At 37.5% G+C, this 13,879-nt stretch overlaps 1 protein-coding gene across 14 annotated transcripts in view; it reads left to right on the top strand.

Annotated features, from left to right (window-relative positions):
• Positions 1-13,879, top strand: part of TPK1 (thiamin pyrophosphokinase 1) — a 372,261-nt gene that overhangs the window by 76,867 nt on the left and 281,515 nt on the right. For 8 of the 14 annotated variants that reach the window (XM_084977540.1, XM_003130287.6, XM_084977548.1 and 5 more), the window contains one exon: positions 2,644-2,715. The exons of the other annotated variants lie outside the window; for them this stretch is intronic. In XM_084977540.1, the coding sequence (XP_084833666.1) occupies positions 2,644-2,715 (72 nt within the window). The remainder of the gene's footprint in view (positions 1-2,643; positions 2,716-13,879) is intronic. 14 annotated transcript variants of the gene reach the window in all.

Raw genomic sequence — 13,879 nt, forward strand, 5'->3', positions numbered from 1 at the left:
GGCTGTTGTCCTTGTTCTTAGCATCCCAGGTGACTGCTAGACTTCCATTCAGTAGATTCATTCATCTTGCTCCTGATGGCAGGATGGAGGAAGAAAAGAAGCAGAAGAGAAAGTTCCCTTCCACTTGAAGGAAACTCCCTAGAAGTAATCTGTAAGGCTCCTTATATACATCTTCTTGGTCCAAACTTAGTCTTAAGACTACATTTTGTGGCAGAGGAGGCTGAGAGATAGTTTTTCACCTGGACAGTAATGTGCCCAGTAAAACAAAAACCAGAAAGGCAAAGAATGCAAAAACTAAAACCAAAACAACTCCCCAGCCCCTTAGGATTCTATTGTTAGAGAAGAGAAGGAATATTGGGAGGTAATTATTGGTCTCTGCCACAATCATTCACTCTAATGCTGCCCAAAGTAGTCTCCTAGCTTTCCTTTACCACCTGACAAGTGATTTTGCTGATTCTCAAACTAGCTGTCATCATTGCCTCACATTGTTTACACATACTCCTATTTCTACTCCCAGAATTGGTGGGAAAAGTCCTAAATTATAAAAAGTTCTGATAGAAGGTGCCTGTTAGTTAACCCCAACTGACTTCCTGTTTTTAAACTTGTGGATTGTCAGCATCTGAAATCCATTTCTTATAGCAGTTGTTTAAATTTTCCACTCTCCTTCCCTATTTTCACTTGTTTTTGTTTACTTTCGTATAAATAAATCTACTCTGTCTCTAATTCAATTTTGTGTGTCTCTGTGATATGTCATCCTAGGCCTCAATTTCAACACCCATTTTTGTCAGCAGTATGTAAGTCTGGTTTTGGTGCCTGGACAAGACTACTTCGTGTTCTCTGGATACCTCTTAAGTGAATAAATGGTCATTTTCATTCTCTCTTCCTTCCTCCTAACTAGTATATACTATTTTCTATACTGAAAATAATTTCTCTGGACTTGCTGCCCTCCCATTTTTCTCGGTTCAGTTTTAATTTATTTTATTTATTTATATGTGCATTTTAGTTTTCTTTATAATGATTTTTATTTTTTCCATCTAGCTGGTTTACAATGTTAGTTTTCTACTGTACAGCAAAGTGACCCAGTCATATACATGTTTACGTTCTTTTTTCTCACATTATCATGCTCCATAATCAGTGACTAGATATAGTTCCCAGTGGATTTTATTTATTTTTTTCTTCTTTGGCCACCCTGCGGCATATGGAGTTCCAGCCTGATCCTTAACCCATGGTGCAGGGCCAGGGATTGAACCTGTGTTCCAGTGCTCCAGAGACACTGGATCCCATTGTGCCACAATGAGAACTCCTAGTTTGTTTGTTTTTGTTTGTTTTTTGTTTTTTGCTTTTTAGGGCCACACCTGCAGCATATGGAAGTTCCCAGGTGAGGGGTCCAATCAGAGCTGCAGCTGCTGTCCGAAGTCACAGCTACAGCAATGCAGGATCCGAGCCACATCTGCGACCTACACCACATCTCATGGCAACATTGGATCCTTAACCCACTGAGTGAGGCCAGGGATGGAACCTGCATCCTCGTGGATATCAGTCAGGTTCATAACCTGCTGAGCCACAATGGGAACTTCCCAGGGCACTGCTTTTTAAACTTTCCATGGTAACAGTTCTACTGGCAAAGGATAGCAGCTTCCTGTGTGCTATTTTCCTTGTCTGGAATGCCCTTTCCTTTTTCGTATCCAACTACTTTTTCTGAAGACCAAAATCTGCCCATCACAAAGATTTCTAGGATGACAGGAGACCTTACTGACTTTTTAGGCTTTGAATTCCTGCCATGCTCATTATCTGTTACCCAGCACTCCTCTTATCCTTGTGTTGTACTGTATTGTGGAATAAATCATCTTTGTTATAAATGTCTTATCTCACAGATACCCTGTAATCGTATTCCTCCTTGCACTCCCAGTGCCTGGTATATAACGGCACTTAATAATGTTTGCTGTGGATGATGGCATCCCCTTTTCATTTCCTTATCTTGTTCCATTTCTAACACTTAGATTGCTTTAAAAAAAAACAATTAATTTTTCTTATCACCAAACATTTCTTTTCCATAAATGAAATGGGAGTGCTTGGACTGAGCTGAATGACAGATTTTCAGCAGCTTGATTGCATTCTGCTTTGCACTATTTACAGTACATTATAAAAGCCTTGAAATGATTGTTGGAGAAGTAACTTTGCTTCATGTTTCTTAGTCTTTTGAGTATCATCTAAAAACTTGGAATAAAAGAGTCATGAAAAGAGCGGGTAAGATTTTGGAAAACAAAGTTTCACATTGAAGAGTTCAAGATAGGATGGGGAGAGAATGTGAGTGAGAGGGAGAATGTGAATAAATGAGAATAATAAAGAAAATAAGAAAAATGAGTGAATTAGTATATACCATTAGACTCACACTGCTTGGTAAACAACATCAAGATGATATCAAACAGCCAGGCAGAGGGTATTTGTGTCAAAAGTGTTACACATATATATCGTAAGAATGCAAATTCGTATTGGGCATTTTTGGTGCCCACCCACTACATAAAGAAGCTTACCCCATTGTCTTCATGATAAACTATTTTTATAATAAATTTCTCAGCAGTATAGTGGTGTGGTGGACAGAAGACTTAGTTCACTTGTTTATTTTACTATTTTTTTCCATAGGGAATTTGAGATACTGCCTTGTGATTTTGAATCAGCCTTTGGACAAGTGTTTTCGTCATCTTTGGCACAAAGGTAACCTTAATTAGCATTTGTATTTCTTTGCTTGCTTACTCTACCTGGAACTAACATGACTGTTAAATTCCCCAGAACCCAGCTGCAATACCAGAAAGTGGAATTTATAATGTAATTTAATTACTGAATTATCAGAAGAGTCCATTACTGCTTCTCTGTTAACCTTTTTACATATGTGGTGTCCATAGTGTGAACCTCCAAGGACAGAATTACAATGCAGCATTACTCTGTTGTATATCAGAGCTACTGCTTAAATGTTCATCCTGAGCACTCAACAAATGTTTCTTCAAGTGTAAATATTTTTGGCACCAGGGACAGTAAGAAGCATGTACAAGCCTCACTCACTCCAACATTCAGTAATAAGTTATCTGCAGGGTGACTGGATTTGCAACATTAAAAAAGAAGACATGTTACCAGAATATTAGAATCTCTAAGGATGCTGAAAACTATAGTCAACAATGGACTAGTTTCACAGAATTAATACTTCTATGAGGTTTCATGTAAGAAATGGGCTTTATTAACTCCTTTACATTATTCTTTGATTTTTATAGCATTAACTAAAGAAAATACTCTGTAGTCGTCACTGTGTTTTGAATCTCTGCTCTTCTTTCATGAAATCTTGAGGTTTTTTTTCCCAAAGGGATACTTCTAAGTTATCAGTGTAAGTTTTGCGTCAGATTAGATATTCAGAAGAACTTGTTTCATGACATATAGATGCATATAACTGATTCACTTTTTATCATCCCAGAATTCTTTTGTATTCTTGGCACGGAGTTTGTGTGTCTTTGAATGCCAGTCTGTTATGTTAATAAGCTCACATCTGTGGACAGAGGTAGTTGTGATACTAGAGGGAATAAATTGTTATAGATTACTCTGTGTAAATAATTTCTCTTGTCTGGGTATTCTAGATTTAGTCATAACATAGCCTACTGAAAATTTCACATTGTAATTGTGCTAAGATGCTGAGATTGCCCTGAAAGTTAGAAAATTACTTAAGTATTAACTTACCTTTCATAACACTTACTTACTTACCTGTAATTAGGTATTTATTTGGCCATAAGGCCAAAAGTTCTTTTTTGTCACTTTCTCTCTGTTTCCCAGTGCTTTGTCTGACATATAATTGCTTAGTAATTGCAGTGAATGAAGAGGGAATTTAATATTTCTATTGCTAATTAATACCAAAGTAAACTTTTCAGGCACTTCTCTTTATCTGAAATTATATCAGATTCTGTGATATTTTTAGAACAGTATGTAAGCAAATGTGTTTTACTGTCAACATTAGAAATAGACAAAGTATTCATTGATAGGAACTTGTTGGAAACCATGGATAATGAAAACTGTCTTATGTTTCAGATTTTAGAGGTAAATGGTCCTATTTTGCACATAGTGTGAAATGATGTAGATTTTGGAGCTGACTGAAGTTCTTCATTTCATTAGTTTTTCTGCAGTGAATTTGATCTGAGGGAGTCTCATGCCTGACATAGCAGCCGATCATTGATTTGCATAAAAAAAATGAACACTTGGTCAGTATGTCTACACAGAGAGCAGTAATAAAGGATCCAGAGAGTCCTGGGTACTGAAATGGTTATATCATTCTCACTTCCAAAATAAGTTTTCTTTAGGTTATTGAAATGTTAAGTTCTTTCATCTTTACCTCTAGGATAATTCTTGGCCTTCTGGAGCCATTAACCCTTAGAAAAAGCAGGTCTGAAGGGGAGGTGAAATTGGTCTTTTGTGATTCTCATAACAATAGGCTGTGGTCTATGTTTGTGTTGCTGTTCTTCCAAGTAAAGGCAATGAAATAGGGAAACTTTGAGTTTGAGTTGTTGCTTTTCACAAAAGAGAGAGGCCTAGAAGAAAGCATGGGGCAGCATGGTGGGTAGGGCATGGGGGAGGTGGGGAGAGAAGATAAAACTGTGGCTTGGGGATTTTATTTCAGCAAGTAAGTCACAGCTGGAGGCTGCCATGCTGTCCCTCCTTAGCTCGGATGCGCAATATTTCCCTTAACGTCTGTTCTGTGGATGTGATTTGTCAAGGGCATTATTACAGAGAAAGTTGAAGTCTTCTACACAGCCCAAATCTATGTAAAGTTTATAATTTACCTTTAACCTGTTATGCCAAGGACTTCTGTTGCATATGGATTTCCTGAGCTTTTTCCATGGGAAAGACTTCTTCTTCAAGAAGGAAGGGAAAGGAGAAGGAGAAAAAAGAGAAATTATTTTTCAGTTTCTCCCTGTAATGTTTAAGTGACATGTTAAGAAATCCAGTTTAAAGAAGAGATGCAAGGGATAGTAACATAAGTTTCTACATGTATTTTCCCTTTAGTGTTTCATGAAGTTTTGGTGATTTTCTTGGTCACAAGCCTTGGAATATAGTCCTACCTGTTGAACGTCTTGTATACTCATGTAAATCTGGGGATGTAAAATAAGTGCTTCACTAGGAGGTAAATAGGTAAAAAGAGGTATAGTTAGTAAGGATCTAACTAACTTTTCTGTAGCAATCAGAGATTATAGGCATTTGTGACTATTGCCTTCAGATTTCTTAACCTCTTTATCTCTTTTTTCTTTTCTTTTTTTTGAGTCAAATTTTCTCTTCTAGTATCTTTTCACCCTGAAATATGTAAGTGAAAAAGATGGGGATGTTTGTGCTTGAACGGCTCTGCCTATTTCCTGTTGTAGGTGAGTTTTTCTCATCTTGGAGTCAGCAGGCTTACCAGGGTCCTCACAGATAGTAGGAGAGATCTCTGAGCTACATAAAATTGAAAAACAGGAAAGAAATAAGAAAGGTGACGTTAATTCATTTACCTGGAATAAGGTTACCTAGATAGACCGTATTTCAGATTTCCAGGAGTTTGACTTCTTAAATTGTATTTTCATTTTTAACATGAGTTCATAGCCTCTTCCTGCTTCATCCGTTTGACCTACAGAACAGTGGTGACCAGGTTAACTGGATTGTGAATTAATTGTCAGATTGTGCTAATTTTGGGTATTTATGGTCTCACACCTTTTTTCCTCTAATAAGGAATTACTTTCCTTCTCTTGATTTCTTTCTCTTTAATTTCCCTGGTGACCAACCTTAAGATCAGCCCAGGGTACGGGCAACATAATGCTGGTTCATTTTGAATGAGGCTAAGTCCTAAGATACCTGACAAAACTGACGAGTCTCTAGGTTAAAGGGAGGCACATGCAGCATTTCATGAATTGAAATAGAAGCAAGGTCTTTGACAATGTATTTATTGTTTATTTTATGGTCACACCTGCAGCATATGGAAGTTCCTGGGTAGAGGTCAAATCGAGAGCTGCAGCTGAGACCTACGCCACAGTTTGCAGCAGTGCTGGATCCTTAACCCACTGAGGGAGGCCAGGAATTGAACACACATCCTCATGGAGGCTATGTGAGGTTCTTAACTTGCTGAGCCACAACAGGAACTCCAAGGTCTTTGGCTTTATAACATCATTGTTTCCTCTTCTGTTCCATTTGTTATTGACTGATACAGGTTAAGGTCCTTCTGTGAATGGTACTGGGCTTGAAATTGTACTGAAATGGAAATCTGGCGGGGGGGTGGTGGTGGTGGTGGGGGCACAGGTGCAGCCTGAAGAAGTGGGTCTGGAGCAAGTTGGCTCCGAGGCCTGAGCAAGCAAGACCTTAGAGCCAACGTGCTCCAAACCCACTTCTTAACAGCTGTGAAATTATTAATTGCATCTACTTTGCTCATGTCTGCATGCTTTCCTTTTTTTCTTAAAATGAAAACTCCTTACCTGAATAAAGCTTTTTTTTTAGTAGAATCCTGACTTGCTCCACTAATTATACTGATCTTGTGATGGTGATTAGTATTTCCATCAGATTTAAGTTTTAAGTGAAGTCTGCTAACCTTGTTGTACTGATCATTTCCTTCATAAATTATGCACTCCAGGGTGCTGTCAGCTACTTTCCCCCTTATTATTTGATGTTAAAGTTCAACCAAAGTTAGCAAATGTGTATTATGTGGAGTTTTCTTTTTTCTTTCTTTTTCTGTTCCAATTTCTCTAGGCTGTCAGATTTTCTTACCTCACTCCTGTTTATTCTCATTTAAATAAGAGAAATTGTGTATCTGTAATTTTTACGTGTAGATTGGTTGAATTGGTTGGTAGCTTTAATACCAAGCATGGTATCAGTAGCTATTTTATTCCTGTTATATTTATTTGTATACATTTATCCTTGTTAGAGGAATTTCAAGGGAAACATACTTTTTGCTAATCGCCCTGACATTTCAAATTCACCTTAGGGTTATTACCCTAAAGCTGACTCTGGAAGCGCTAATCCTCGTCCATGTAGTCTATTCTCTGGCCTCATCTACCATTGCTACCGCATCCTATGATGATTGATATAATAGAGCTGCCTTTTTTGTGTGTGCCTGAAATAGGTTTTTACTTATTCATCTTGCAAACTTGCACTTATCCTTAAAGGTCCAACTCAAACGCTACCTCTTGTGAACAAAGGCTTCCTTAGGTTGCCAAGGTCGTGATAAATTTTCTTCCTGGGGGGTTGTTTGTACAGTTTCTTTTACTTAAAAATATCACCTTATCCTTCCATGGGGATAAGCTTCTTAAGGATACAAAATGCTTAGCCGATGGTGTTTTCCTCTTAGTTCCTGTGAGACTATCCTGGGGGCAGCTTTTGTAGGTCATCCTAGCAGTTGCTGAAGGTGTCTGTCTTTGCTGCTTTCTAGATCCTGGGAATCGTCTTGCCCTGATATGAACCAGTTATAGTGGGCAGCAGGTGTGTGCACAAGGTCCCTCTCACCTCTCAGTCTCTCTTCTCTCTCCTGTCTCTCTCTCTCTTCCAGATTCTTCTCTGGTTCTCAGCCTAGATTGGGTCTCTTTTCTACTTCTGCTGAACTAGAGCTCTGCCAATCTTTTCTTCCCTTCCGCTCTGTGACTCTCAGATGCTTATTTCGTATTTCCTAGTATAACCAGTCAGAACTGATGTTTTTAATTGGTCTCACCTCCTTTCCTCATAGCTCATGTGCGAGAATGTATTCCTTCTTTGCCTACTGGGTTTTATGTCTTTGGCAGTTGAATGTTGACAAATGTGTGAGTGGAATATATCCTCTTTGTCCATGAAGGTATTGTGGTAAGGGATATCTTTTATTATGTATAAGGATATAAGATTATGCAATGCAGTTGTACCCTTCTGATGTTAATGTCTAAAGAGATTTATCATATTTTTCTGTAATACTTGTAATGCTTCTTTCTTTAAAATAATTGCTTTGTGGAGTTCCCGTTATGGCTCAGTGGTTAATGAATCCGACTGGGAACCATGAGGTTGCAGGTTCGATCCCTGGCCTTGCTCAGTGGGTTAAGGATCCGGCGTTGCTGTGAGCTGTGGTGTAGGTCACAGACGTGGCTCAGATCCTGCCTTGCTGTGGCTCTGGCGTAGGCGGGCAGCAACAGATCTGATTCGACCCCTAGCCTGGGAACCTCCATATGTTGTGGGAGCAGCTCTAGAAAAGGCAAAAAGACCAAAAAAAAAAAAAAAGAAAGAAAGAAATATGTGTGTTGCAAAAATTTAAAACTTCACTTTTTATAATGAAAGTGTCAGTCCTCATTAACTATTTAATATTCCCTACATTATTTGTTTTATGCTTGCATCTTTTCTTATGGCCCATGAAATTATTTTTATATGTATGTTTAACTGTCAATTAGAGTAATAAATGAAATCCTATAACTTAATAGGAAAATGCCCTTAAAACAGTGACTGCCAGGCCATATGACTCTGTATGTTTTGTGGCAGTTAGTGTAGACATTCTGACTGCCTGCTTTACTTTGTTCTTTATGCTATTTAGTTCTGTGTCCTAACTGGTATGTTGGTCTTAAATGTAATTATAAAATGGCTTCTATGTGAGTATGACCACTTATGTTTTTAGGTTTCATAAAATATATATATATATTTAACTCATTCATTCATTTATTGACTTACATTTTGCTCCACATTTAATTTACACACACATGCATACACACTTATACACACACTGTTTTGCTTGATGTTAAGCCCAGTGAAGTGAGCCTGATATGTGGTTAGAGGAGTATAAGCATTATGAATAGTTATTATTATTAATAATTACTAATAGTTATTCTTGCTAGGGGAGCCTTTTTAGTGTGGTATCCTTACTGAAACAAAATAAAAGTTAAACAAAAACCCCCAAAGGATTCTGTCTCTACACTGAACTGATAATGGAATACTATATAAACCCAATGAAAACTAAAGCATCTCTTTTAGGTCATTTATCTGGGGGTGAATTCAACATTTTGCATTTTTTTTCCTTAAAGTTGAGGATGCCCAGCTCTTTAGAAGGTGTAGTATCATTCTCCCAGTCAAAATACTTGGGTCTTAGACGGCCTGCCTGAAATGCAGACATTGTTATGTTCAACAGCTCTTCCCAGAAATTCATTGTGGAGACGTAAAGGTTTCTCCACGACACTTTTCCTTCATTTCACCTGTAACATAGAGCTTGTTCAGTTAGCTGAAACAACAGGCTTCGGAGAAGCAATCAGAAAACCATGGTGTGGTTCACCTCTCCCCCCCCCACATTACGGAGTGTATCTTACTCTTAAGATTCTGGAAACATTTATTTTTGCCCTGCTCTGCTTTAATATTTGATCTCTGTAAATATTGTTTTATGTTAGATAAGTATTAGGGTTCCTCTGGGTTTTTTTTTTTTTTTGTCCCACTTTGTTTAGTGGCTTCTCCCTTGTAAGAAAGAGGTTCTCTATATGAAAGTTTATTTTTTAAAGTCATGCTATTTAATTGAATGTAAATGAGTTAAAGAACATCTCCACTGGTTAATATTTGTGTACAATCACAGATTAAAAATAACGACTTTTTTTGTAGTACTAGTCTTTGGGTGAAGCTGAGCCTCTCTCAGGTTTTAGTTTCACAGTAATAACTGCTTGGAGTCTGGGAAGAAGCTGCTGTTGGTAAGCAGAAAAGATAGTGAGAGAATGTAAGATGCTCACTGAGAGACAGATGTTTGGCTGAGAGAAAATCTGATGCACAGTCCTTCTATGTCTAGAGTCTACTGGCAGTGTTTCGAACCAACTGAATGGAGTACCCATAGTAGGAAATCACTTGTTTCAGCTAGAACTGAGAGAAACTGTAGGGGGAGGAAATATTCTGATTTTGAACACATTGAATAGACTTGAATAGGGTGAACTGTTAGATACATATAATGGTAGGATCTCTGTGAAAGTAAAATAGTGGCATCTTCTAATATTTCCTTGCTATCTAAGTAATTATCATATATTAAATTTTTATGGATTTGCTGGTTATGACTGCCTGATAGGTAGAATGTCATGTGCATTTCATGCATTTCTGTCATTTAAATGCATTCAAGCAGAGATGTAGTTAATACTTTAGATGGAAAAATGCTAGGCTTTAGGATATCGACGTTTTATTTTAGTTAGGATGATCTGGGAGGCATCTGTTCTAGTGATGAGTAGCTTAGTCATTAGACTTAAGAATCCTGTAACAGTTAAGCTTATCACAGTTTACTGAACTACCAAATTGACACTATTTGTGTCATTTTCTGCTCTTACTGTTTCACAGAACTTATGTTGTAAGCACATTTAAGTGAACGTTGAGCCAAAGATCTGATGAGCAATTTGCATACTTGGTTCAGGTTCATTAAGCAAAAGCTGTAGTCCCTGTAAATAAGGCTGGCAGAAAAGATTTATCCCACTCATACGGGGACTACAGAAAGTTATTTAAATCAGTAGCATTTTAATATGTCAGTGGCATCAAACAAAACAGGCATTGTCTAATATGAAGCTTGAGACATAGTCTACTATTCTCATCTTCAAGATGATGGTCCATTTCTATTGAATTAGATCTTTCCATATTCTGGGTCTTATACTTTAAATGTTGTCAGATATTAAGGACCTCAGTGTTAATTTCCTTCTTAAGATTCATTCTTAGACCATCGTGTTGTGTGGTGTTTTGTTTCAGTGAATACAGTATCACAGGGCATTTAGGGAGTTGGTTACCAAGCACATGTTCATTTGCCCATCACACAGTGAGTCTGGAGCAGAGAAAGAAAGGTTTGTTGTAGGGCCATGCAGGAAGAACATGGGGGCACATGCTTCCCAAAACCCTGAACTCCTCAAAGGCATTTTTAAAGGTGGAGTTGGGGAGGGGCATGGTTGGTTGTTGCAAACTTCTAGGTGTAGGAGTCTTCTGTTCTTGCACCTGTCCAGGTAGATCAAGTCTGGATGTTCCTGTAAACCTCCATCAAAGCAAATGTTACTCTCTGTTTTGCAAATTTTATCTCTATGTGTGTGGAAAAATGTTATACCCTTAAAGGTCAGAGCCTTGAGAATGGGCTCTTCTGTATATTTCAGACTATAGGGAACATTCTTAACTCTGAGCAAAAGCAATAGAATACAAAGGTTAGAGTAAAAGAAACAGATCTAACGTGATTGATAGCAAAAAATCAAGTACTTTATATTTGAACTGCATTTATAAATCAAGTACTTTATATTTGAACTGCATTTATAAATCTTCTGCTATATGTCCTCATTCCTTGGTACTTTATATGAACTGTTATACTTGATATTTAAAAAAAAAGTCACTCTTAAATATCAAATTTTATAGCATAACATTTTCTAATAATGTTTAATGAGAGGCAAAAAAGTTCCAATATTTCCTTTTTTAACCCATATTTTTTTCACATTGTCAGTGTCAAGCAGTGTACAAAGCCTAGAATATCAGCGAAAAAGACACAGGCCCTATTGTTATTGTGCTTACAATCCACTGTTTGATGTTTCCAGTACCATTGTATACATCATATAATATTCTTGGCAAACTAGAATGTATTATCATTATGGATTGAATTGTTTTCCCCCTGAATCATATGTTGCAGCCCTAACCTCCAGTTTGACAGTACTTGGAGATAGTATCTTTAAAGAGGTAATTAAAGTTAAATGAGGTGATTGGGTTGGGTCCTCACACAGTAGGACTAGTGTCCTTTTAGAATAGGAAGCTATACTAGGGCTGGAGCTTATAGAGAAAAGGCCAGGAGGTCACAGTGAGAAGGCCGCCATCTGCCCAAAGAGAGGAACCTTGGGGAAATCAACCCCACGGACTCCTTCTCTTGGACTTGTAGTCTCCATAACTGTGGGAGAATGAATTTCCATTGTCTTAAGTCCTCCTGACTGTGGTATATTGCTGTGGAAGTCCTAGCATCTGATGGTATTACATAGAAGTCTTCTGGGCAAGTTGAGAATTGTTCAGTTCTCTTTTCTAGAAAAGCACTGATCTCAAAACTCCTTTTCGTTTATGAGCCTGCTGCAATCTTGTAGCTCCTGTCAGTTACTGGTAGCCTTGAACCTCTCTTGAGCCCCCTTTATTTACAGAAGACATTTCACTGACTTCAGAAAAACCCTGGTAACAGCCTACCTATTAGATATTAATTTAATGGATATAATCAGAATTTGGGAAATCAATTTTGGACACCTTAAACAGATACAGAAAAAGGTGTGGACCTTGGAGTTCCTGTCGTGGCTCAGTGGTTAATGAATCTGACTAGGAACCATGAGGTTTTGGGTTCGATCCCTGCCCTTGCTTAGTGGGTTAACGATCCAGCATTGCTGTGAGCTGTGGTGTAGGTCACAGATGTGGCTCGGATCCCGTGTTGCTGTGGCTGTGGTGTAGGCTGCCAGCTTCAGCTCCGATTCGACCCCTAGCTTGGGAACCTTCATATGCCATGGGAGCGGCCCAAGAAATGGCAAAAAGACAAACAAACAAACAAACAAACAACGCCAGTTAGGTTCACTGCATTGCTTTAGGACCATTCTTAGTGTCAAGTCTGGATGTTCTGTAGGTCATTCACATAAAGACCAATAAAGACCAACCTGATGAAACTCTTCCCTCTTCCCTCCTCCCTCATGGGATGTGGCCTCTTTGCAGCATCTTTGCCTGCTCTTTGCACTGGATTTGTTCACTTAGGGGTAAACTACAAATCCCACCACTGACTCTCAGCAAAACTGTCAGTACTAGACAAGATCACCTAGGGACCAGAGGATATTTTAGATAAGGAGGCAGTAGCTTTTTAAAAAAGACATAAATGTGTTTATAAAGAAAGAAAGCCTTATTTCATGTATACTGTTATTTTGTTTGTTTTTATAGTTTTGTGTTTCTCATTTGGGAACAGACATAATAGTTTTTTAACTAAAATATTTAAGATACGTTCCTTTTTTTTAATGTTTACATTAGAAAAATACCTCACTCCCCCCGCAGCTCCTGCCATGTTAATACAAATATATATGTATAAACATATATAAACTTATGTATGTAAACATATATATATATAAACTTTGTGTGTATGTGTTTATGTGTATATATATATATATATATATATATATATATATATAAACATTTATATGATACTTGGGTGGTTTTTATGAAGTGAGTGGACTCATTGAATTAGCTTTACTAGAAAACATATTCACCAGACTATGCAAGGATGGGAAATGAGGTAAATTAGTAAAATCAGTCAAAAAAGACTTGCCAAACCTAATATCTTTTAAAAGCTATTAGTCTCTCCCCGCATTTTCCTTTCTGTTCTTTTCTGGGCCTTCCCACCCTCCCTTCCTTCCAACCTAAATAGTGAAAAGGTGAAAAAAATACCAGTAATGGTTATGTTTCCTCTCCAGTAAGTCATAAATAAGTGACTGTAAGGATTTAGCATTATACAATATTTTATTTTAAATTCTTTTGGCCTAAAGTTGAAATCTCTCTATCCTATATGTAAGTGGTCACTGTGTAAAACACATTCCAAAAGAATAGAAGTTAATGGAAAATATAGTCGCATCTAGAATATTTGTTTTCGAAATTATAATTCTGCCCTAAAGGTAAAAATGTCATGTAATTTTACTTAGAATATCAAAGTGTCAGAAAAGTGGACCCTCCTCTCTTGTGTCCCAATTTTACCTTTAGGTAATAACACAGGGGTATTTCAGCTTATTCGGTGATGTGATGTGTCTTTGGGATGTTTTGTGGAGTTCAACAGAGGGGATGATAGAGGATAGATAAGGTGCAATGCATTTTTTCAATTGCTAGAAGCTTTTGGTTAGGTTAAAGAAAATAGATGTAATACTGTGTTTAAAAATGTACTTATCATTACCAGACT

The sequence above is a fragment of the Sus scrofa genome, chromosome 9, assembly GCF_054392235.1.
Source record: "Sus scrofa isolate SSC_HxYL_T2T_F1_AM1 chromosome 9, Sscrofa_HxYL_maternal_Yorkshire_Landrace_v2.0, whole genome shotgun sequence".
NCBI classification, from domain to species: Eukaryota; Metazoa; Chordata; class Mammalia; order Artiodactyla; family Suidae; genus Sus; species Sus scrofa.